The following is a 27403-nucleotide window of genomic DNA, read 5'->3' as shown; positions in this document are numbered from 1 at the left end:
TTAATTATCCAGGCCACTGGTCTTGGAGGTGTAGCTGCCGGCTGGGTAAAAGGGGTCGGCCGTTACAAGGTGGTAGCATGCTTGCAGTATTCTGTGGCAGTCTACCAAGTGGCATTGCTCTGCATTGATCATATGACTTTCCGTGTCGTTTTTTCCTGGTGTTTACTGAACGTGTTCTGTGATTTTTGTGATGGGTGATCATAAAGAACAGCCAGTCTGCGTGAAATTTTGTTTTCTCTTAGGGAAAACAGCTGCTGAAACTGTAGTGATGCTTGAAACTGCTTTTAACACTAGAATTACCAGGGCCTATGAAAAAACTTGTAGATTCGGCCCACCTTAAATCCCATTGCACCTCTCCGTCAGCGTCTTTTGTCCTGTAAATGTGCCGATTAAGACGAGCAGCAAGCAGCCTGCTATTCCATCCCCCACATCTGCAGAACGTGCACAAACTTCTCCCAGCTCATGCCTGGATTGATTATCTGGGAGTGAAGTGCTGGAGTTTTACAGTGGAAATAATAGATCGTTATTTGGAACACATGCATTTCATGTGTGTTCTGTTTCTACAGTAATCTGTGTAAACACATTGTTAAAACAGAAACGTTTTTCATATTTTAGTAGTAAATGACAAAATGTTGGCATAAACTATATAATGTGTGAAGCTTGAAATCCACAGATCAAATAAACACTTTCACAAAAGGTTCAAGGACAATACAACAGCTTCTGTGGCATAGCGGTAAGATCTGCTGACTTGTAATCAAGAGTCCCCGGTTCGATCCTGACTTCATCCTATATTTGCCATTTTCAGTAGTGAGCTGCTCTTATTGTTAGTATTATACACTACACACATACATTTGGTTTGCATCTGTAACAGATGGTGTACATTTATAGGACTTGTAAAAGTTACCGTTTTATTTTCACTTTTATTCTCTCAGTCACAATCACGATACATACTACCGCCCCCCCAGGGATCTGACGCGGTTAAGTTTTTATTTGAAAATGGGAATAACTGTAGATGAGAGTGGTGTTTTGAGGCAATGGAACTGGACATTCTCTGATCTGGATAGATAAAAGCTGACACACAAACGCTGGTGAAGCTGCCTTCTTCTTCTTCTATCTCGCCGTCACTTGATTTTTTTTTTATTCAGTTTTATTGAGTGTTCCTGCTCACACTGAATTGGTATGCACCTTTATGGTGTATAGGTATACGTATATGATATTTGGAATTACTGTATTCATTTTATGACCTGTATAGTACATTTTGGAAGACTGTGGTATGGATGCAACATTATTCATATTATTCATATTCATTTGCATAACATCTTGCACTTGTAATCAGTGACCGCGTTTTTTTTTTTTTTTAACGTCAGATCCCTAGGGTGGTAGTATGTATCATGATTGTGACTGAGAGAATAAAAGTGGGAAAAAAAAAAAGGTAACTTTTACAAGTACAGTACTATAAATCTACATCATCTGTTACAGACACAAACCAAATGTATGTGTGTACTGTACAATATTAACAATAAGAGCAGCTCACTACTGAAAACGGTAAATATAGGAGGCAGTTGGGATCGAACCAGGAACTCTTGATTACAAGTCAGCAGATCTTACCGCTATGCCACAGAAGCTGTTGTATTGTCCTTGAACCTTTTGTGAAAGTGTTTATTTGATCTTTGGACTTCAGGCTTCACACATTATATAGTTTATGCTAACATTTTGTCATTTACTACTAAAATATGAAAAATGTTTCGTTTTAACAATGTGTTTACACAGATTATTGTAGAAACGGAATATGCATGAAATGCGTGTGTTCCAAATAACGATCTATTATTTCCACTCTAAAACTCCAGCACTTCACTCCCAGATAATCAAGGCATGAGCTGGGAGTTCTGCGCGGGGATGGAATAGCAGGCTGCTTGTCTTTATCGGCACATTTACAGGACAAAAGACGCTGACGGAGAGGTGCGCTTTACGGTGGGCCGGAGTGTTTTCATAGGCTCTGGTAATTCTAGTGTTAAAGAGGAAGCTTTAAGTAAAACACAGGTCTATGAGTGGTTTTCGTGTTTAAAACGAGGGGAAATGTCACTTGCAGACCAACTAAGACATGGCTGACGTTTCACAATTAGGAATGGCGAAAATCTTGAAAAAGTTTGCAATGCCATTTACAAAGATCATCATCGGACTATTGAAGAGATTTCTGAATTGACTTGTGTGTCTTGGAGATCTTGCCACCTTCCCTACTTTCCAGATCTTGCTCCATGTGACTTTTTCTTGTTCCCGCATATGAAAAAAAGAACTCAAAGGAAAGCATTTTTATACTCTGGAGGAAGTCAAAGAAAAATTGCTGTAGGCATTGGACAACGTTCCTCTTCAGTAATTCCAAAAATGTTTCCACCAGTGGGAAAACCATTGGGACAAGTGCAGTCATTCACACGGGAAAGTTTCAGCAAGTAAAAATTATTAAAACAATTTTTTTTTTCCAATTCCTGTTATTTTTGGGTACCTACTCGTATGCATGAAAAAGGACTGATGTCAAGCCTAGGACAAAAGAGCTTTTGGTTTTCAGAGGTTTTGATTCTGAACTACAGATAAGGGATTGTGGACTCTACAGACTAAAATGGAGTCCTGTATACAATATTTGCAAATATTTCATTGTGTTAACAAACACTTTGATAAGCTGCATCCTTATATAAACCACACACTTCAGAAAAAAACAATAATTTGTGAATTTGTACAACTCAACTCTAAAATGTATTTTAAATAATTAACCCACTCAAACTGCAACTTGGCAAAGAACACAATAAAGCTTTTGGCTCTATTAGTACATCACATACATTGTTAGAATGAGCTTTTACTTCTGCCAGGTTTGTATATGAAGAAATACAGCAACTTTTCAGTCATAATATAAATTGCACCTGTAGTTCTACACCAACTTTACCCATGGCTCATATATCTGACATTGTGAGTGATTCTTTGCTTTGCACTTTAAGGATTTAACTTGAATTAGGTTACCTGTGCAGTGGAGTACAGTAGCTGCTTAAAAGTGTCGATACGTAACAAAGTGTGCTGTGGACTGTTCACTTCTCAGGAAGAAGACGATGGTCAACTGCCCATTAAATGTTTGGTTTCTTTAATGTAATGAGAAAGGATCTCTTGAGAATACTGAAACAATGGTGTACTTCCTGAAAGGAAAATGTTGATCCAAAAACTAGTAAGAAAATTTAAGCACAAATACAAGAAAAATCATATCAAAATATATTTTTATTCTGGACCTTTTTCAGATCTGACTCAAATTACAACTTTCAGATCAATACAATGTAAAGGGAATCTGCAATTAAAGATGTGACTTTAGAGATAACAAAAAGGGTGGGTGTGGGCATTTTAATATATGAAACCCAAATACATTACAGCATGTGGTATTTACATGGTCCAGGACAATATGGAACATCCAAATTATCTTAATTGTATTTTGCTTTAACAGCTACAAACAAAATAAGAACTATAAAACTGTTTAAATAGTACAAAAACTCTCATGGGACTGGATTTCCACATAGGTCATGAATTGAAGAAGAACTGAAAAAAGACTAATGTATACTGGACTGCAGTGTAATCTATGGGTTTAAAAAGTAATTTATAAAATACCATTTTACTGTCACATATGCTGATGAAGACAATGCTATGCAGAATTCAAATCAAGAACAAACCACCGAGGGCTGGTATAATTACTAGTTACATATAATTACAAAGTATTAGACATGTAACTAAATCATCTAATAGTGTTTCTGCTTATTAAGAAATTGGGCATATGACTGATGATGCAGTCTGCACAATACTTTTAGAATTAAAATGTTTAACTCTTCCTACGAAGAATTATAAACATTTAAGCTACTTCATATGCATTTTGGAAAAGTGATAAGACATTATAAGATTATCAAAACAGACAGCATCAAAATTCTTTCACACCACTGAAACATAAGTTTAAACACAGCCACAATATAACGTGATCACCAGTTTACTATGACCGTCTAATGGTATTTTATAAAGATTAATGTTATACTAAGGTGATAGTTTTGCTATTGCATGACAAATAATTGTCCACATAATGCATAATAATCACAGAAAATTTAAAACATAATTCAATTTTTATTTAAAACCACCCTCACATGGGTAGTATATAAAAAGCATATCCTGTGATAACACAGAAATATAATGTTGCTCCATTTTATATTTACTAATGTGAAGTTAAATTTCCCTGCCCAACACCCAGACTTGCTTTAAGTGTCTCTTTCACGTTTATTAAAAAAATAATAGCAATAATTAAAAGCTATCAATATACAGGCAATGTATGGCTCAATAACTGGGAAGGGGAGTAGGAAACAATATTAAACAAGCATTTTTGTAGTTAGCTAGCATTACAATTTTATTGTTAAAAAAAAAGACTAAAGGTACAGTACAGATGCAGTGCTCAGCAAAAACGGAACAAGGCTAGACATTTTGATTGCCGAAGCAACAAGACAGACGGGGATCCAAGTCTATGATGAATGTTAATAAGGTGTTTACACATCCTTATCCCTCTCGGATCTTTTGGATATAACAGGAATTTAACTGAAAGCACAAACTTCAAAATTAAAAGAGAAACTGGAAACTGAAAAAAGACACTTAGAGCAAGTCATCCCTTTAGGAGATTAAAAAAAAAAAACTTTTTTTTTCTTTTTTTTTTTTTTCTTTTTCTTTTTTTAAACAATGCGTTTTGTGGTATTTTCATTGTTTTAATGAATTAAAACTAAAAAAGCAGTATCAGTCAGTAATACTGGAATCTTGTTCCTCAATGAAGCATCTGCAGTTTACTAATGAATGATGCATTCTAGTAATACCTACAGCAGTAAACCTTTGTCCAGAAACTTTTAATGAACATTTCTATATTTTGCTCTATCAATAGTGCACAATTCAACCATAGTTAAATTATGGTCTTAAAACAAAAGGATGCAATGCATCTCCTCTAATTTTGTGCCCATTATTTCCTGTAAAATCGGCAGAACTATGTGTTCTTGGGTAAAAAGGGGTGGGGGCGGGGGATTTACCACCAAACAGTGGAACAGTAAATGTAGAACTGAGCTGCAAGATTCCTGGAAACATTTTTTTTTTGAACCACAAAAATGCACAGTACCAAAGTCAGGTTGATTGTTATTATTTTATTGTTTGGAGGTGAATCTCTCCTACTTCATGCATCTGTAACCTAAATTGTTAAAATGTGTAAAAGGAAATTAACCTACTGCTGCCGCAGGATTATGAAAGCTGATATGTTTGCACACACAAACTGTTCTACCAATAGAATAAAAAATATTTTGTGTTGACTCCCATTTAAAGAAAGAAAAAAATCTTTCTGTTTTGGTACACAAACGGTCCTTTTTTTCTTTCACATGTCCCATCCTGATTTTTGCATCTTCCTCTATTCATGGAAATGCATTCTGCTTCCAAGTCAAGAGGTACTTGCCAGGGTACAGTCACTTGACCACCCCTCCCCACCTGCTTGCTTCTTAATTTGGCTGTAGTGGACTGGCCATGCTCATGGTGGGTCTGTAGCAGTACTTGGGATAGGGACAGTCATTTTGGCTATGTACACATTCATAGTCGGTCCATGGCTTCCAACTAATAGCGTTATTTCCGCAGATCTAATACACAAACCTGACAGGGGAAAAAAAAAGAAACGGGTTAGTAACAGACACATCAATATGTATGTTGTACTTTTGTTTTAACTGCTATAACTAAAACGACGGCTAAAATAGAACCTACTGATCCATCTGATGCACTAGCTCCAACTTTGTCTCCTGCTGCATTCCAGCATACTTCAAAGATACCACCTGTTCCCCTGTAGCTATGGACAAGTGTGCCAGTCTGAACAAAAAAGAAGACTCTGGTAAGTTTAGTTAAATGTTCAATGTTGCAACTGTATGTATTGTATCATTCTGCTCCACTAAAATATATGGCTTAAAATGACCTTTTTATTGTTCAACAAGCAAAGCAACATGAATTTTAATTAAACTTCCTATAAAATATTTATTTTCAAAGTAATGTGAGTCTAGTATTAGAAAGATGGCTTTGTTTGAAACATATCCAGTTGTAAATTGGGGTCAGCTTTTCCAAGAACCAGAAAACTGGCCAGAATATCAAAGTATTAATGGGAACCAAACCACCACACTATGATTTCTTATCATGTTATTGTTTTAGTGTGAAGTATGGCATACTAATTTATCTCTTGATAAACTGTGAAAATATCTGATTGTTGAGAAAACATGGGGCAGGGTTCATGATTTTATATCATGTACCAGTCTTTCTGAGGACTTCTGAGCTACACAGACAAGAAAAAAATAAATAAATATATGTAATTGAACTAAACTAACTTCAGATATTGTTCACTAAAATTTAATTTAAGTAATCTGCACTAGGATCACAGCATTGCATAGTTCAGAAAAATGATCAAGCTGTTGTTCAATGAACTTAAAGACACAACTCACATTATTAGATCAATGACGATTAGTAAAATGAATTGAATATTCAGTTGTTTCTAAATTCCTTATTGTAGCAAACCTAGATTATATGTCTGTTTGTTATATTAGAAAAACATACCTGTGTGTTCCAGATGTGGACACATTTGTCAAAAGAACCACTAGCTAGATATCTTCCATCTGGACTGAAGGCTACACTGTATACAGGTTCCTGATGTTTGGTCAGTGTGTGGATGCAAATTCCTCTGTCTACATCCCATAACCGAACAGTGGAATCAAATGAAGCACTGTAACAAAACAATACTGTTCACAAATTCAATCATTTCATTCTAATTTCAAGGTTTAAATGTATTTGTGCATTTCTAATTACCTTGCTAACATAAGACTAGCATTTGGATTATTAGTGCCGGGTCCTGTTGGGCTCCATTTGATAGTGTATATCTCTTTGCTGTGGGCTTGCAAGTCGTGCACACAACTATCCTGTTTCATGCTCCATATCTTGAATGGATTACAAAAAAAATATATATATATATATATTTATATATAAATACATTTTTACTTTTTTACATTCGAAGGTAATGAGCAGTCAATAATGTAGAGTAAGTGGAGCTGTCCATTAAAAACTTACTTTTAAAGTCATGTCATCAGAGCAGGATGCCAGTAAGTTACCAGTTGGATCCCATTTGATTGCATTAACTTCATTCTAAACCAGAAATAAGGTTTTTCATGATTCATTGTGTATTTCACTGTCTTTACTTTTCACAAAAAAATTACTACTTACTGTGTGGCCTTCAAATGTTTTAATAGGTCTGTCTTGTCCAAGCTTACAGACGTGGATACACATATCCGTACTACAGGATGCAAAGGTATTGTTGCTTTGCCAATCAACATCTAGCGCTGGAGCTGTAAAATGTTTGAAATATTTTGTATTGCTTGACTGTATATAATTAATCTGTGCTAAAAATTAAATGGTGAGGTAAATGTGAAAAAATTAAGTTGCAGAACTGAAAGAAAATAACCTTTTTACCTGAGTGAAAAGGAAACTGCTGCTTAACTTCTCCAGTGTGTACATCCCAAATTATAGTAGTCTACAAAACAAAAAATAACAAGTGAAACTACCATTTGTAACTTGCACTACGGGCCAAAACATACCTCTTAGTTTAAACATACTTACCTTATCAACTCCAGCACTAAGAATAAAATTTCCTTTTTTATTCCATTTCAAAGCAAATATAGGACCTTTATGTTGTCCCAATGTGCTGGCTAGATTACCTAAAAAAATAAACAGATATTACAAAAAACAGGATTTGGACAGCATTAATGACAAGGTTCACCAATATGTGATATTCTTTATTTTATCAAAAACTCCAAATATGGAAAGAAAAAAAATATTTATATGACTACACAAACTCAGTAGTTGACATTTTTCTAGGTTTCACCATCCTGTGCTTTAGATAAATCTAAAACTAGAGTGAGGGTGTAAAAATGAAATCTGTGTGAATAAGTGAAAAATTTACTTTTTTGCCGCTATGTGTAGAGACATGTCACATGACACCATTGCATACTTTTCCACTTCACCTTATTAAATGCAAAATGTCTTTCAGTCAGTAGATGGCAGCAAAGACTCACTTGAATTCTCTTGGTCAGTGTGACAGCACTGATTATTTTAATCTACTGGTTTTAGAAATGGAGTAACAAATGTATTGCCAGAAATCATTAAAAAGTGACCGTTATGAAGTTAAAAAAAATGAATAGTTCTATCAAATCAGTAAAAAGTCAAGTGACCGTTACTAAGTTTAAAAAAGTTAGTTCTATCTGACTTTATTTTCTGGCATTAGTATTCTCCAATAAGACTCCTAGCAATGTGAAATGTTCCAGCACAAAAAGCAACTCCCTTGGCCAGATAGCACTCTGATACAAATATTAATTTATAGATTAAATTGTTCTAGAAACAACATATTGTTAGGATGCACTCTCAAGGACAATCTGCACAACATTCATAAAAAATAATTTTGTTTCTGCTCGTTATTAGTTTTAGAATAGTACATTACACTAAGTAACAACTGAGCATGTAATACGTGATACAATAATTCATATAAAATTCAAATTCAACACCATATCCAATCCATCTGTAGAGCTATGAATCTTATTGAGTGTTACTCGAGATCTTGAAACATTTATATGGTTAACAGTGCCCATCACACTTACTTTGGAATAACATTAATAAATTCTTGCCAAATTCTAAAAATGCTTTGTACGATTCTTCATATTTAATATTAGTATTAAGTATTAGTATTAATATTTTTTTTAAATACAGCAGTCATTTTCAACAAGGTTATAATATGAAGACTGGGATTATTTCAACTGAATAAAATTAGGTGATAAATGAGCAATGCAATCACAACAGATTTTTTTTTAATATGCAGTATTATCTGACCTAGCAATAATATTCCAAAAACTCCTACAGGGAGACTGGAAGTAGTAGTGACTGAAATAATGTCCGACAGTAAGGCAAAAATTTTTCCCCAATGTGGTCCGAGTATGGGACAATCCCAAAATTTCTGGTGATGCGAGTTAGGTGATTCATGACATTGTTCACAATGTAGAAGGAAAACATACAGTGGTGTGAAAAACTATTTGCCCCCTTCCTGATTTCTTATTCTTTTGCATGTTTGTCACACAAAATGTTTCTGATCATCAACATATTTAACCATTAGTCAAATATAACACAAGTAAACACAAAATGCAGTTTGTAAATGGTGGTTTTTATTATTTAGGGAGAAAAAAAAATCCAAACCTACATGGCCCTGTGTGAAAAAGTAATTGCCCCCTGAACCTAATAACTGGTTGGGCCACCCTTAGCAGCAATAACTGCAATCAAGCGTTTGCGATAACTTGCAATGAGTCTTTTACAGCGCTCTGGAGGAATTTTGGCCCACTCATCTTTGCAAAATTGTTGTAATTCAGCTTTATTTGAGGGTTTTCTAGCATGAACCGCCTTTTTAAGGTCATGCCATAGCATCTCAATTGGATTCAGGTCAGGACTTTGACTAGGCCACTCCAAAGTCTTCATTTTGTTTTTCTTCAGCCATTCAGAGGTGGATTTGCTGGTGTGTTTTGGGTCATTGTCCTGTTGCAGCACCCAAGATCGCTTCAGCTTGAGTTGACGAACAGATGGCCGGACATTCTCCTTCAGGATTTTTTGGTAGACAGTAGAATTCATGGTTCCATCTATCACAGCAAGCCTTCCAGGTCCTGAAGCAGCAAAACAACCCCAGACCATCACACTACCACCACCATATTTTACTGTTGGTATGATGTTCTTTTTCTGAAATGCTGTGTTCCTTTTACGCCAGATGTAACAGGACATTTGCCTTCCAAAAAGTTCAACTTTTGTCTCATCAGTCCACAAGGTATTTTCCCAAAAGTCTTGGCAATCATTGAGATGTTTCTTAGCAAAATTGAGACGAGCCCTAATGTTCTTTTTGCTTAACAGTGGTTTGCGTCTTGGAAATCTGCCATGCAGGCCGTTTTTGCCCAGTCTCTTTCTTATGGTGGAGTCGTGAACACTGACCTTAATTGAGGCAAGTGAGGCCTGCAGTTCTTTAGACGTTGTCCTGGGGTCTTTTGTGACCTCTCGGATGAGTCGTCTCTGCGCTCTTGGGGTAATTTTGGTCGAACGGCCACTCCTAGGAAGGTTCACCACTGTTCCATGTTTTTGCCATTTGTGGATAATGGCTCTCACTGTGGTTCGCTGGAGTCCCAAAGCTTTAGAAATGGCTTTATAACCTTTACCAGACTGATAGATCTCAATTACTTCTGTTCTCATTTGTTCCTGAATTTCTTTGGATCTTGGCATGATGTCTAGCTTTTGAGGTGCTTTTGGTCTACTTCTCTGTGTCAGGCAGCTCCTATTTAAGTGATTTCTTGATTGAAACAGGTGTGGCAGTAATCAGGCCTGGGGGTGGCTACGGAAATTGAACTCGGGTGTGATATACCACAGTTAGGTTATTTTTTAACAAGGGGGCAATTACTTTTTCACACAGGGCCATGTAGGTTTGGATTTTTTTTCTCCCTAAATAATAAAAACCATCATTTAAAAACTGCATTTTGTGTTTACTTGTGTTATATTTGACTAATGGTTAAATGTGTTTGATGATCAGAAACATTTTGTGTGACATACATGCAAAAGAATAAGAAATCAGGAAGGGGGCAAATAGTTTTTCACACCACTGTATGCAAACACAGGAAAACAAGCAAAAACAAAAACAGACAATGACCAATTACCTGATTTGACTCCAGGATTCTGAAACTATTAGGCAACAGCATTAGCCACTGCATGATCCACATTTCAAAGGTCAATCAATTCATATTTTGTTTATTGTTTTCTATTTACACACTGAAGTTGTACTAAAATGTATCTGACACTTGTGTAGTCTGCAGAGTGAATTGTTTTAATAAGAATTACTTATGAACGCTTTGAAATTACTTCAGCTTCTTTTTTCTGGTTTGGTGCCCTATGACTCAACTGTAGGGGTGTGCGATATTGGCAAAAAAATGATGTCTTAATATTTTCTGGGAAGAGGGCAGCACGGTGGCGCAGTGGGTAGCGCTGCTGCCTCGCAGTTGGGAGACCTGGGGACCTGGGTTCGCTTCCCGGGTCCTCCCTGCGTGGAGTTTGCATGTTCTCCCCGTGCCTGCGCAGGTTTCCTCCGGGAGCTCCGGTTTCCTCCCACAGTCCAAAGACATTCTGGTTAGGTGGATTGGCGATTCTAAATTGGCCCTAGTGTGTGCTTGGTGTGTGGGTGTGTTTATGTGTGCCCTGCGGTGGGTTGGCACCCTGCCTGGGATTGGTTCCTGCCTTGTGCCCTGTGTTGGCTGGGATTGGCTCCAGCAGACCCCCGTGACCCTGTGTTCGGATTCAGCGGGTTGGAAAATGGATGGATGGATGGATTTTCTGGGAATTTGACAATAACTATAATTAGGCAATATTTTGCATCCTTTAAAAACATGTTTGTAAAAATGTGTTATTGATCTAGCTTGGTCTTTATAACAGGATATTAATTGTAGCTTACTAATGAGATTAAAGGAAACAACAGTTAAGGAAATCAGGTTTTATTTATTTACATAAAACTGAAGTAAAATAACACAAAAACATTAAAATCACAAGTCAGAGTGTTACTGAAATCAAACAGTGCAAGTAAAAGTAAACCATTTCAAAGTTGTCTACATGATTTACACAAAAAATTGCAGTAACACCAACAAGGCTATTATACTAAGAGCATTTTAAACAGACAAGTACCCTTAATGTAAACAAGATATGAATCCAAAAGGAATAAACTACTAATCATAATTGATATACCAAGCATGAACATTTCAGCCTGGAAAAACATAAGCTACTCTGCCGTAAGGTGAATTGTGCAGCATAGAATCAAGAACAAAAATCTAACATACTGTACTATAGTGTAGAAATTCAAATTTCTGTCAAATACTGCACAGGAAAAATTAAAAATTAAAAAAACAGCATTTGTAAATAACTTCTGTCACATTTTGCCCAAAGATAAAAAAAAACTCCAAACCTGTAACATTTTTCAACAAACTACTAACTTCAAACTCTGTCCAATATTGCATAAAGATATAAAAAAAAAAAATAATACAATTGTAAAATTCTACTGAGGAAGTGTGACAGAAATACCAGTCTGTCCACCGCATCTGGCTACAGAGCAGCATGGTTACATGGTACAACATTTCCTCCGGTTCTGAAAGCCTTCTCAGAAGGGCTGTTTGAGTCAGGGATTCACAGGTACTTCCGTGTTTTCCACCACTCAAGTGAATTTACATCACTGTCCACCTCAGGTATCATCAAGTAGCTCTTGTTCTCTTTTTCAATGGCAGTGTGCATAGACTGCCATTCTCTGAATTCCTGTTTTTTTGGTGTTAGTTGGTACAAAGTAAAAGACGTTTGCATACGTGTGTGTGTTTGCGCATTTCATTTTCAACCAGTCGTCACAGCGGTAACGCTGTTCTGTGTTAGATCTACGCAGATGGCGCTCTGGAAAAGCTACGACTTGGCAATCTCAAGGTAATAGGTTTGAATCTCACATTGTCCTTGAATTTAGCACTTTGAGTAGTGAGCTGCAATTATTATTATTATTATTATTACTATTACATAATAAAAACGTACATTTGATGTCAGTCTGTAACATCCTGTTTAAATTTATGGTACTTGTAAAAGATAGTGTTGAAGGAATAAAAGCAGATGTACAAAGCAGTTCGATCATTTCTTCCTAGTATCTTGTTGAGCAAACAGACACAGCAATGTCTATGGTGGATGATTTGAATGATTTTTTTTTTATTCAGTTTTATTATTGGACTCTTGAATAAAACTGAATTTGAATGAGTTTTTTTATTCAGTTTTACTCTTGAATACAATCACAGTATTTCATTACCTACCGTGTTTCCCCGAAAATAAGACCTACTCCGAAAATAAGCCCTAGCATGATTTTCAGGCTGCTCTGTAATTTAAGCCCTACCCCAAAAATAAGCCCTAGTCAAGATAGTCAGCTGAAAAGCAAGACACCTAAGGCTGGGTTGATACTTCACACCGAAACATCCATTAAATTCCGAGGACATCTTGCCATAATATCTCTGAAAAGGATGTTTAATGATTACATTCATCAATCCAGGGATGCGCCCATTCCAGCAAGCATCAGCACAAGACAGAAACAATCAGGGCATCAGCTCATCGCAAGGTGAACATAAGCATTCACATACACTAACGTCATTTTAGTGTCACCAAATCCCCAAACCTTCATATCTTTGGATGGAAAACGGAGCACACTGTGGTAACCCAAGGCGGAGTGGTGGCTCTGAGGCTAAGGATCTGCGTTGGTATCCAAAAGGTTGCCGGTTCGAATCCCCGTCACTGCCAAAAGAGATCCTACTCTGCAGGGCCCTTGAGCAAGGCCGTTAACCTGTAATTGCTCCAGGGCACTGTACAATGGCTGACCCTGCACTCTGAACCCAAGGGGTATGCGAAAACTAACAAATTCCTAATACAAGAAATTGTATAAGGCAAAATAAAGAACAAAAACCCACCAGGAAAACATGCAAACTCCATAAGGACGTGACTCCCTGCGAGACAGCAGCGCTACCGCTCTGCCACCGTGTCACCCCCACATGTGTAACTATTAACAGTATTCATTATTTAAACAAAGTTAACGATTTATCTGTAAAATGTAACATACATACTTTAATGCATTTCATCATGAAAGTGATATCAAGTATAAATCTAAGGATTCTAAATGTGCAGAGAGCAGGAATATCAAAAATGTAATGTGTTCTGTGTGGCGATTGCTGCTGTCAGCTCAGGAGGAAGTCCCAAAAGCACATAGTGTTTAACAACTGGGTTGGTTTTAAGATGACATTTACGACTGTCTGCTTTAATGATAAAATAAACTACGAGGTTAAAGTGGACATTGAGGTTAAAGCTGAAATTTCCACTTTAATCACAAAACATTCTGATGCTATTGTGAAGGTAAAAAAAAGACAGCACAGAAGATGGTATGTGAGACTTTTAAAATGTACCATGTCATTACGATCAGGAATATGCGACGCTTGAATATAAAAGCACCATGAATGCCGGGTAAGCTCTTAACACTAGAATTAACAAAGCTTATGAGAAAACTCGTAAATCCGGCCCACTTTAAATCTGCTCGCACCTCTCCATTCAGCGTCTTTTGTCTTGTAAATGTGTTGATAATCCCAAGCAGCAAGCTATATTACACCAAGCTATAGAAACTGCAAAAATCTCTCCCAACTGAAGCCTTTTTTATCAGGAAGTCAGGTACGTCTATCTGTATAGGCTAAAAAAAGTATATTGTTATTTGGGACACATGCATTTTATGTGTGTTCCACGTCTACAAAGATCTACTGTCTATAAGTGTAGGATGACAGAAATGTTGAACACATACCTAAAAGACAAACTTTTTCGATGTTTTATTACTAACGACAAAAATTTGACATGAAGTGTATAATGTGTGAAGACTGAAGTCCAAATATCAAATAAGCACTTTCACAAAATGTACAAATAAAACAGAACAAGTGCACTTTTTTTCAAGACTATAACCAAAGAAAAAGAAATCGGGTTAGTGTGGCTTGTTATCTTGAGTTCTTTGTAGTATAGCGGTAACAGCTGCTGAATTCTATTCAGAAGGTACCGGGTTCAAGTCTTATCGTGTCTCAAAATAAACGTTTTGAGTAGTGAGCTGCTCTTAGTGCTACTATTACACAATAAAAACATTTATACAGCCAGTGATGTATAGTATTTGTAAAGGTTAGCATTTCTTTAGTTGTTTTATTCCCTCAGTCGTGTTCACACTCGCCCCGATCTGACACAACTGTTTTCAAATAAAGACAAACTATAACAGACTTGATCTCAGAACGGAGAAAGAGAACAGAAGCCCTCCCTGCAAGAAACGTCCACTCACATGTAAGAACAACGCAGCTGCACCAGACTTAAAGGCGAAAGATGGCACCGTTTGGATAAAGGACGAGGTCCGGCATCATCCTGCCAATCAGTCTGCCCCACACCTGTTCTTTAAAGAAACAGCACGGCTTACAGAGCTCACCAACGTATTGTGCAAACTCCTGTTTCTGCTATGTTTTGTGATGGTCTTTATGTAAGAAGCATTTATATGTTACTTATATAAAAGCCAAATTGAATGTTATTTATCATGATTTATTTATTTATTTTCCTACAGCGTAAAGTCACAAGTAGACTACAGAGCTTCCTGTTTGATCGTCACAAATTACACGTGTTATGCCACGAAAAATGCCTGCTGACACTTTAGTACGTGAGCAATGGTAGAAGAATGCAGATGAGCTTTTTGTTTGGACATATACACCATCGAGAGAGATCGAGAGAGAGAGAGAGAGAGAGAGAGAGAGAGAGAGAGAGAGAGAGATACTTTATTAATCCCAAGGGGAAATTCACATACGATCTAAACACTAGCGTGGAGAGTCGCTTTATAGTGCTTTTCAAAGTTCGCGTTTTTGCTCCCACAACACCTCCCTGCCCCCCCAAACCCCGATCTGACGCTGTTTTCAGATAAAGATGTGTACTTATAATTGTGGATGTCAGTAGAGCAGCTGTTACAGACGCAAATCAAATGTATGTTTTTATTGTATAATAATAACAATAAGAGCAGCTCTCTACTCAAAATGGTAAACTTCAGAAGCTGCCAGCATCAAACCCAGAAGCTCTTGATTGGGAGTCAGCAGTTCTTAGCATTGCACCACGCAAGCTGTCGTATCAACCACCTACCGTAACCTGCTTTCTTTTTTCTTCGGTTATATTCTTGAATAAAAGCACACTTGTTTTGTTATACTTGTACCTTTCGTGACAGTGTTTATTTGATATTTGGACTTCAGGCTTCACACCTTATACACATGTTGTAAATGTAGGAAGGACGGTCCTTGGGTGTGTGTGGGAACTGTTAACATTTGAATATGATGATTGTATATAGCGCGGAACTGACCTCTCTGTACTATTCTGTCCTCTGCATCTCCTGGAGTTCAAAAGAAATACCAACATGCAGCAACATGTGGACACTGGCCAAGATCGGGGGGAAAAAAAAAAAAATGTGGTCACTGACTACAACATGAAGGTATGCAAGTGAATATAATGTTGCATTAGTGCAACAACATTTTCCGAAACGTACAATACAGGTCATAAAATGAATTATTCCAAAAGTCATATATACCCAAGTCTCTCTTTTTTGTCAGGGCGGCTTTGACATCATGGATCAGAAGGTGCATACTAATTCAGCGTGAGCAGGAACACTCAAGAAAAAAGCTGAATAAAAAAAATAACATCCACAGTCATTCTCAGTCATGCATACCACTCACATCCATGTCCACAGCTTTCCCAGTCACAGTCGCACACAAGATCTAACAAGGTTTTCAAATAAAGAGGGGCTATAACAAAACAAGTTTGTTTGTTACACCGCGTCTTTATCTGAAAATGGTGTCAGATCCCGGTTGGGGTGTGTGTGGGAGCTTGAACATGAGTGAGAGAATACAAAAAAAAACACTAACTTTGAAAAGTACTATAAATTTACAGATGCAAATCAAATGTATGTTTTTATTGTATGATATTAACAATAAGAGCAGCTCACTACTCAAAATGGTAAATTTGGGAAGCAGCTGATATTGAAACCGCAACCTCTTGATTGGAAGGCAGCAGTTCTTAGCACTGCACCACGCAAGCTGTCGTATCAACCCCCTACCGTAACCTGCTTTCTTTTTTCTTCAGTTAAATTCTTGAATAAAAGTGCACTTGTTTTGTTATACTTGTACCTTTTATTTCAGGCTTCACACATTATAAATTTCATGTCTACATTTTGTCAATTATTACTAAAACATGAAAAATGATTCTGTGTTAACAACGTTTTTACAAAGATTGTTGTTGACACGGAACACACATGAAATGTATGTATTCCAAATGACGATGTACTTTTTTACCTTATAAAGCTCTAGCACTTCACTCAAAGATAAACACTGAGCACTGACAAACTTCTTTGCGAATTGAACTGTGGCGGTGGGTGGGAGGATGGGAAACCAGGCTGCTTGCTGCTTATCGGCACATTTAAAGGACAAAAGACACTGACGGAGAGGTGAGAAAGGATTTAAGGTGGGCCGGATTTATGAGTTTTCTCGTAGGCTCTGGTAATTCTAGTGTTAAATAAAATTGCCACTGGAAGTTCAGCATCTCACTCCTCAGTTAATTGCACTAATTGCATTTTGTGTGTGCTTTCAGAAGCTCTGGAGTTTTCTTTTGGACTGAAAACAGTTTCTTTTGACCCAATTTTTTAACTTTAGGAAAAAAGTCATATTGATTAAGATCTGCTAAGATCTATTTCTAAGCTGTGTATTTCAGCAGTAATTTTGTTCAGTTTTTTGAAAATATTCATTCTTGATTACGATGAGGAAATAATCAGCAATAATCACAGCAAGTTTCCAATAAAAATATGAAAAAATTATTTAATGCTTTTATTGGCATAATGAAATGCTGTTTGGAAGGCAGCTCTGGAAAGTTTCAGCTGTAACGATATTATTCATTGTTAAAAGTCAATTATGGAGCTTGCTTCAGTCTCAGAATTTAAACTCATCCATACATTATTTCAAATTAATTGAATATTTTTGAGTAGCAGCAATCAAAAACCAGATTACATCTATGGAGAGAATCCAGTAAAAGAAAACCCACACCAATTACAGAAAAACTAATATAAATTAAATAAATAAATTACAGTATGTTTCGTCCAATTTAATATTTCAAAGAAATTTTTACTACTCACCATCTTTAGTCCATATTCTTGCAAAGCCATCATATGAGCCCGTTGCTAAAAGTGTACCCTCACTCTGCAGAGGCAACAACAATCTTAAACATCAATAATATTTTAAAACAGCTTATAATTTGTTCAAAACAAGAATAAAAACAACCAAAGCTGGAATTCCATTAGACAAAAATAAATAATTGTTTGATTAAAAAAAGTCAAAAAAATACTTGGGTTTTTAAATTTCAGTTATCAAAACATTAACAGATAAAGGTAAGGCTGTCACACTAAAGTCAAATACTATATTGTAAAATACATATTATATACGTATACTTTTCCAATAAAATTAAAACCCTCATTTAACTTAAGTTTCGTAAGTTTTTCCCAAACAAATCTCTTTTTTTAAAATAACATTTTGTGTGTTATTGATCACTGCATGATAAAGTCATCTCTGCCCAAGAGAACTAAATGAGGCTTTAAAGTAAGTAATTACAAGCAACTGTATTAAAGCAGAAAATTACTGGTTAATGTCAATATTGATTAATAATGAATTACTGCTTTAAGACCAAAAGATGTCTTTACAGAAATATCAACAGGGAAAAGAACAGATGGTTATCAAAATTGAATCTAAAATTAGCCCTCTTTTTATAATTGCTAAAATGAATTACTGTAATAGTTAAAAAAAGATTTTACATTAAATGAACCACCATTCAATAAATCTCAGAGAACACTAGGAGTACTGGTGATATGCATTCTTTAATTTTTTTTAAGCTGTGAGGGGATTATACCTTCTAGAAAATGTCAAAACATCTGAATACTTTTTGAATAATAAAAGAGACATTATCACTCACATTCCAGTCTAATGAAGTGACATCTTTGTTACTGGGCACATCTTGCCCTCCTTCTCGTATACAATGCCTGAGTACAAGTTGAGTAGAGCTGCTAGTGCTGTTCTCACTGAGGTTCCAGATACGTGCAGTTGAATCACCAGACCTGTTAAACAAATGTCAATAAAGATTTTTACATAATCAACTTACTTACTTTGCATGTATTGTTCCTTTAAATACACTCATAAAGGAAGTATTTAAGATACATATCACATCATTTCACATCCAAAAGCAAAACTGATATTCTTGTTACCTGACAGAGCATGAGAGAATATGAACTCAATGAGGACAAAAGCAATGTCTGGAGAATTGTTCCCAACTCTCTCCAAATTTTTTACATCTGTGTTGACTATACATGTGCTGCAAACAGCACACCAGAGACTTATGTGGAGTAGCAGAAAGATGCATCTACTAACAGAGGAGTAATCACTTAAGCATTAAAAGGTGTGTTTATGATTTCAGAGCTGGTCAATTTTTCGTTTTCATACTTTTACTGATTGCATTCCAGTCTTCTCTCTGTACGCTAGATACAACTGTAACATCATTTTTTCAGTGATTGTGTCCAACATGCACTAATCACTTATTTGGCTGATGAATGTTACCAAATAAAAGTGGCACTAGCAGGATGAACTTATGCGGTCACCTTTTTCTGATCTTTTAAAAAACTGCATGCCCTCTTCGAGATCATAACTTTTATATCTGTAGGTTCATCACTTACAGTATAATTAAGGTTAGCCAATTTCAGAAGAAAACACGTTTCTGTCTACCACACAGCCAGATGAGTGAAGCAAGTTACCATAAACAAATCCATTTTTAGGTTTCCTTTTTTAAGTCGGCATCTCTGTTTCTTCTCATCATCTGCATATTTTTGCAAACACTCCACCTGACTTTCTGTACATACAACAATCGATTTTTTTTTTTATTTTCAAGCATTACATGCCAATCTCAGCATGTGGGAGCAGTGCATTGACAGGCTACACATATACATAACTGACACATATTTGTGTTAGTCTGATCATATTTCTAACCAAAAGTGCACAAACAGTATTTCAGTAATGTAAAGAGATACTTTGTGTCACTTCACATTAAAACAAATGAATGCGAAGTGGCACAATCAAAACCGTTTGAGAATGTATTCCTTACATAATCATCTGTGTTACTAATCAAGTTAACTCCTTTAGACAATTAATGGATATCAATCAATCAATGATCAAAACTAGCATCCCTAACTCCTTCGTTAAACATCAAATGGAGAAGCATCGCAACTTAACAATGACATAATGCCAAGACTTTATAATGCAACTGCGAAGGAATGGTATTGTTCTTTCTTGGTAAATCTTGGAGGGTGAAGAAGCTCTAATTTTTCATTTCTGTTTGATTAAGTATGCAATGGTGCTATACACCACTGCAGCTTATCTGTGTGACAGCTTATAAAAAGCACAAAACCCCATAGGGAAAAAGTAATGACAAGAGGTACACGTTAGTAGAATCACATCTAAAGCCAATTTTCTCACTGTAACTCATTTCCCAATTATGTAAATAATACGGAAGAGCTGTCATTCATTATGCGCCTAGCTTCCTGTAATAACCGAGTCAATCCAACCAAAGAGTATAAAACACCTAGTCACAGGCTGGACAGTTTTTGTAAAGAATTTGCCATTGTATCATAAACTTCAGAGTACAGGATAAGCTCTACATAATACTGTACATATTGAGAGAGATCTCATGTCAAATCTGGGGGACACTTGTAAAATTATTATTTCCATGATACTCCAAAGAAGTACAGCACAGAAGAAACTGTCAGCGTCTTTCAAATGGGTGCTTTCCAGTTTGGTGGTGAGCAATTTCTTAATCAGAGAACCAAGCTCTGCGTCTTTTTACTGAAGATCAGTGCTTCAAGTGGGTCAGTATGCACTGGTATGGCATACCAGATTTATACCATTTCTCTGCATAATGGCAGTAAATGGTTGCATACCCACATCTCCCGCTATGACCATGAAGAGGACCCACCCAAACCCCAAGCTATTCAATCTAAACTACGTATATCATAGTGATCAAAACTCTGAGGGGGACACAAAACCCTCAACTAAACACTCACTCAATTAAAAAAAATTGTAACGCATTGGGAAGACTAAAAAGCTGACAAAACAGAGAGTACTGGCATCTATTTGTTTCCACTTCAGGCACTGCTGAAGATTAATGTTTAAATGACTGTTTATCTGCATTTTTCTATTTTTAGAATATGCAAAGTATTTCCATGAATCACTTGTCTTTTTCTGTAGCATGGAATTATATACATTTAGTATCATACTATACATCAGTCTAAACATAAATATAAAATATTTTTAAATAGTGTGTGTTTTATCTTGGTTTCTCAGTGTACTATACCCATTAAACTTGCTCACAAGATGCTCTTAAGTCTTCTCTAACTCCAAGAAGCACACTGCAACTGCAATTAGTCTTTGTTCACTGCTAGTCTGCAGCTCTAGGGCACAATGAAAACTGTTAAACCTGAAAGGCAGTATGTATTTACAGTAAAAAGATTAAGACCAGATCACCACAGAATTATCCCATGCAATGAAAATGGAGGGGGGAAAAATGTAAAAATCAAGCTACCAATCATCGCAGTTTGATCAGTCGGTCATATGTGTACAGGCAAAACGTATTAATGCAAAGATGGAGATGAGCAGCTTTCTCTAGTAAATGAGCTTGTGGCAAAGAGTGGCTGAAACTTTAATTCAGTTATCTGCAATTGCTTTGGATTAAAAGATCAAATGTCAAACACACAAATATAAAATGCAAAATTTGCTAAATGATGATAACACTTCAAAGTGGCAGTACATCAAGTTTATTTCATCACTTAAATCCAAAAAACCTTGCAAACGAAAGAAATGTGAGTAAGCATAGGACAAAGATAAAGCCTATCCAAAACTGACAGCTACTGCTTTCAGCATGCACCGCACAAGACATGCTCCATATTATATATCTTGTTTGCATGATTATGTTAGGAAGAGATTGTTCCTTGTATGGCGGACAGGGGAAGGGGAAGAATACACTGGACCCTCTTAGCCTGCAGCAGTGGCTAGGCTACGGTGAAAAGAAGAATGAGCAGTCTGTCTGTAAAGGAAGGTAGGAAATTAATCTACAGGCAGGCACTCCAGAGACCTATAGTTGAAGTAGCAAGCTAAACTGTTTGTTTGGGAGGTGTCTAAGGTATAGGGAAATACAATGAGTGGTGCAAGGTTTAAGATTAGTTTATTTATTTATAAAAGCACCTTTAAAACAACAGAGGTTGCGGCAAAGTGCTGTACAAAGAAGCATTAAAATAAATACAATGCAAATGCTCATGCAGAAGCAGATTAATAGAACAACCAATTATAACATCCACCACAATCCCATTATACATAGAAAAAGGCAGATGAAAATAAGTAGGTCTTAAGCCGACTTTTAAAAACCTCGGTAGAGGATGAAGGCCTGATGTGGAAAGGCAGTTTATTCCAAAGCCTAGGAGCAATAACTGAGAAAGCTCTCTGTCTCCCCTAGACTTCTAGACTTCAGCCGAGATCTTGGACTACAAGGAGTAGTTGTCCAGCTGACCTCAATGCTCTCGGTGCCACATAGGGGTGAAGGAGGTCATAGATGTATTTTGGAGCGAGACCATGCAAGGCTTTAAAAACGAACAACAAGATTTTAAAATCAATGTGACACCACACCGGTAGCCAGTGGAGAGAGGTTAAAATAGGGGAGATGAGATATTTTTTTCTAGACCCAATTAACAATCTAGTTGCAGTGTTTTGAAGTAGCTGAAGGAAAGACAGAGCAGATTTGGGCTGTCCCACATATAAGGAATTACAATAATCTAGCCAAGATGTAATAAAGGAATGAATGATTGTTTCTAAGTCCTTCTGTGAAAGAAAGGATTTTAGTTTAGAAATTTGCCTGAGCTGGTAAAAACTGAACTTTACTACCGTGGAGATTTGTTTTTCAAACCTTAATAACAACTCGAAGATGATACCTTGGTTTCTGACATCATAATGAATCATTGCTGCCAAACAGCCTAACTGAGTGCCAATTTTAACTGCAGATGTGGTATCCCCAGAAATAATGACCTCTGTTTAATTTTTGTTTAACTGTAAGAAACTTTGTGCCATCCTATATTTAATATCATCAAAGCATTTCAACAGCTTTTTTACAGATGAAGTGATGTCAGGACTAACTCTGAGGTACCGCTGTGTACCATCAGCATAACAATGATATGCAACATCATGTTTATGAAAGATGACCCTAAAGGTAGCAAAATATCCTCCGATAGCAACTTCTTCCAACCATCCAAGAACAGTTTGGTGATGAACAATGCCTTTCCAGCTGGATGGAGTACCGTGCCATAAGGCAAAAGTGATAACTAAGTGGCTTGGTGAACAAAACATTGAAATTTTAGGTCCATGGTCAGGAAACTCCTCAGACCTTAATCCCATTGACAATTTTTGGTCAATCCTCAAGAGGTGGGTGGACAAACAAAAACCCACAAATTCTGACAAACTCCAAGCATTGATTATGCAAAACTGGACTGCCATCAGTCAGGATTTGGCCCAGAAGTTGGTTGACAGCATGCCAGTGCAAATTGCAGAGGTCTTCAAAAAGAAGGGCCAACACTGCAAATATTGAATATTTGTATAAACTTAATGTAATTGTCAATAAAAGCCTTTGAAACTTATGAAATGCTTGTAATTACTACTACTTCAGTATACCATAGAAACATCTGACAAAAACATCTAAAAACACTGAAGCAGCAAACTTTGTGAAAACCAATACTTGTGTCATTCTCAAAACTTTTGGCCACGACTGTACTGCAAAATAATGCAGTTTTTTTTTTGTTGTTGTTTTATTAAGCTTCCTTATTAATGCTGTAATGCATATGTTTTTTTTTCTGTTTGAAGTAACACAGGTATTTTTACTTAAAAAAATAAGTACTGCATTAGGTTAATCCATAACTAGTTTCATTTTAATTTTTCACATTTGGCTTAATTGCAGCTTAATTTTTCATGATTTGGTTAAACATTTACGAGTATCTACAGTACTTTCTTCACTTTTACTCTACATCTTAATAGTGTTGGGTTTTTTTTCCCATAAAAGAGCAATTTCCCTTTGAAGTGTTTGTTAGTCTTCTCAAGAGTCTATCTGTGTGATTTCATCAAGTGGGAACTTTGAAAGAGGACTGAAACAGACTTTTTATGGGGTTCTTAAACAAGTAGAAATAAGCCCCATTAAAATTTAGCAGGAATAGGGGTACTGGAACTTTACATGGAGATTAATTGCTGAAATTGCTTCAACAGAAGTAAGAAGGTATATATGCTAAAATAAAAGGTTTACCTTTTCCCAGGAGACCACATTCAGAAACAATACAGGTGCTTAAACAATACCTCACAGGGATACTCACAAATTATAATGGATGGGTGGTGAGAAGCTAGGAAAAGTACAGTTGTCTGTAATCTCTGGGGAAAGCAGTTATTTAATTTACTCAACACATTAGATGTATATGTTAAAGATGTGAATAAGAAACGTTTGAACATTTAGCCAATTTGAAGCTGAAAACCATTTAGCATCTGAATGCCCCCCATTGCCCCCTCTTACCACAATGCACTTTACAGAGAAAACAAAATTTCAATATTGTTTCCTTGTCAAAATACATATTAATACAGTGACTCAAAATTGAAAAGCTAAATTTCATATTACAAATAACAAAGTGACGTCTGACAGTCACCAACTCTGTGCCTATTTTTCTGCTGCCTTTGTCACAGAGCAAGTGAGCGTGCAAGAGAAAGAAAAAGAGGAACACATACTGCACATTTGAAATCCCATTTCTCAACATTTAAGTATCAACTAAATACATAAATGAAAATAGATTAAATAACTAGTGACGCCTTCCTGTGCTTAATTATAAAATGCACAAAAATGATGAATATTAAACAGGCAAATTTTGAGATGCTGTAATTTGACATCAAGTTCAGAATTCTGTTTAAACGTTTACATGCTACTGATTTCGGATCCTAATCGTTTAACAAATTCTTTGGATTTTGACATCCCTAATATATATAGCCTTAGGAAAATGGCATTGAATTTGCTTAATACCATAAATCTTTGAATGGTGAGTTAATTCAGAGAGTACATTAGGTTTGTGTGTTGCTTATTGAATGTAAAGTGGCATAAGTTGTGAATAGTCCTGTTTCTGTAATGACTGCATATCGGAAAGGGAAGAGAACAACCAAAAGGAGAAAATACAAAACATTTTTATGGGTTGAATGTAAACATAATCTTATTGTTTAATTGCTAAATTGACAGTAGAAGACAGTAACACATACACATACTAAAATAAAAAGATTATCAATCATCAGCCATAAAAATAAACTTAGATGTATGCAGGGTGTAAAATTAAGATGCAATTAGAGCCTTAACTTAGTTAACTACTTTGAAATATGCAGTTTTTTTATTTACTTTATCAAAAGACAGATACAGTAATCCCTCCTCCATCGCAGGGGTTGCGTTCCAGAGCCACCCGCGAAATAAGAAAATCCGCGAAGTAGAAACCATATGTTTATATGGTTATTTTTATATTGTCACAGATTTGCGCAGAAACACAGGAGGTTATAGAGAGACAGGAACGTTATTCAAACATTGCAAACAAACATTTGTCTCTTTTTCAAAAGTTTAAACTGTGCTCCATGACAAGACAGAGATGACAGTTCTGTCTCACAATTAAAAGAATGCAAACATATCTTCCTCTTCAAAGGAGCAAATAAATCAGTAGGGCTGTTTGCTTTTAAGTATGCGAAGCACCGTGGCACAAAGCTGTTGAAGGCGGCAGCTCACACCCCCTCCGTCAGGAGCAGAGAGAGAGAGAGAGAGAAAAAAATCAATACGTGCCCTTTGAGCTTTTAAGTATGCGAAGCACCGTGCAGCATACTTAAAAGCTGCACACAGAAGGTAGCAAAGTGAAGATAATCTTTCAGCATTTTTAGACGAGCGTCCTTATCGTCTAGGTGTGCGAACAGCCCCCCTGCTCACACCCCCTACATCAGGATCACAGATAGTCAGCGCAAGAGAGAGAGAAAGAAAAGTAAGTTGGGTAGCTTCTCAGCCATCTGCCAATAGCGTCCCTTGTATGAAATCAACTGGGCAAACCAACTGAGGAAGCATGTACCAGAAATTAAAAGACCCATTGCCCTCAAAAACCCGCGAAGCAGCGAAAAATCCGCGATATATATTTAAATATGCTTACATATAAAATCCGCGATGGAGTGAAGCCGCGAAGGGCGAAGCGCGATATAGCGAGGGATTACTGTATAACTTTTTATCTATTAAGATTTTTGTTAACAATGATTTACATTTAAAAATGACAGTAATAATAGAATTTAATTACACATATGGCTAGAGCATACAAAATATACTGTAGTTAAAAACTGGGCCCAAACAAGTTTGTGGTAGATGAAACAGTTTCACAGAAACCAGATTTGAACTCAAGTGATGTACAAATTACACTAATTGATGTACTACTGTTAGTTGTTTTCTGCAAAGGATCTATTGCTAATTGTAGCTCATATATTATATATCAAGTTTTTTTTCCTTCCAAAATGTATACATCATGGTCTATTTAACATCTTATAATGAAAATTGAACTTTCACACATTTCTTTGAAGATAAGGTGCCAAATTCCTATTAAATCAGTCCATTTGGTGAAAAGTTGTTTCATGCAGACACACATCAAGATACCAACAGGTGCTTTCCACATTGCATACAAACAACATAAAGAGACATGCTGTACTTTGACAACATTACAACAACTTACACTTAACCTAAGTAAAGTGTGTACTCTACATTATTCTATCATAACTAAAAGCTAAGATGAACTGTTGTAAAAAATGTCATAATAATGACATTTACTCAGTGTTCTCCCTAGCGTCTTTTAGCTGGGTGAAAATGGTATATGGTGCTCACTGTGCATGAAATATTCAACAAACACCCCCCCAAGGAGGGAGTTACCTTGGGTAAATGTGCCATGCAAAAGAATTCAAAAAGAAAGCTTGTTGGACCATGAAAAAGGTAAAACGCACACTGAGTCTTCTGCTGACCTTTTAGGAAAGCATGTACTAGAGCAAACTGGAATCAGTCAAATTGAAAGATCTTTATCTGTGTTAAATAACTTACAGAGAGATGCCTTTGTGGGAGCTTTAAGATCCATGTATTGGTTGGCAAAAAATGAGTTGCCACATACAACGTTGTTTGAAAAAGCTGTTGGAACACTGTAAAGAAATGGGTTGTTCCTTAATACAACATTTCAATGTTGGTAAAAATGCACATTACACCTCTGAAAGAATAATGCAAGAGCTGCTGGATGTCTTAGCATCAGAAGTAAAGTCTAACATACTGAAAAATATACACGCTGAAACACAGTATTCTGTGTGATGAAACCACAGACATCTCAGTTGTAAAACAATTAATTATTTACATTAAATATGTTTGCCAGGTCACTAAAGAGGTCAGAATTAGTTTTGTATCAACCCACAATATGATTGATGGCAAAGCAGAGACTATAACCAACACACTGAGACTATGGGTCTCTCTAGGATTAAAAACTGGTAATCTGGTTGGACTAGGGTCAGATGGAGTGGCTGTTATGATT

At 36.3% G+C, this 27403-nt stretch overlaps 1 protein-coding gene across 4 annotated transcripts in view; it reads right to left on the bottom strand.

Annotated features, from left to right (window-relative positions):
• Window positions 1-3240: 3240 nt before the first annotated feature.
• Window positions 3241-27403, bottom strand: part of tbl1xr1a (TBL1X/Y related 1a) — a 204861-nt gene continuing 180698 nt past the window's right edge. For all 4 annotated transcript variants that reach the window (XM_028794586.2, XM_051923959.1, XM_051923958.1 and 1 more), the window contains 10 exons: window positions 18691-18832; window positions 17861-17924; window positions 7678-7775; window positions 7531-7591; window positions 7285-7406; window positions 7132-7206; window positions 6874-7001; window positions 6625-6790; window positions 5791-5892; window positions 3241-5682 (listed from right to left, as the gene is read on the bottom strand). In XM_028794586.2, the coding sequence (XP_028650419.1) occupies window positions 5656-5682; window positions 5791-5892; window positions 6625-6790; window positions 6874-7001; window positions 7132-7206; window positions 7285-7406; window positions 7531-7591; window positions 7678-7775; window positions 17861-17924; window positions 18691-18832 (985 nt within the window). In that variant the 3' untranslated portion in view covers window positions 3241-5655. The remainder of the gene's footprint in view (window positions 5683-5790; window positions 5893-6624; window positions 6791-6873; window positions 7002-7131; window positions 7207-7284; window positions 7407-7530; window positions 7592-7677; window positions 7776-17860; window positions 17925-18690; window positions 18833-27403) is intronic.

Source organism: Erpetoichthys calabaricus, chromosome 2, assembly GCF_900747795.2.
Source record: "Erpetoichthys calabaricus chromosome 2, fErpCal1.3, whole genome shotgun sequence".
Lineage (NCBI taxonomy): Eukaryota > Metazoa > Chordata > Cladistia > Polypteriformes > Polypteridae > Erpetoichthys > Erpetoichthys calabaricus.
Note: the sequence above shows the minus strand (reverse complement) of the source record. Positions and strands in the feature narration are given on the sequence as shown.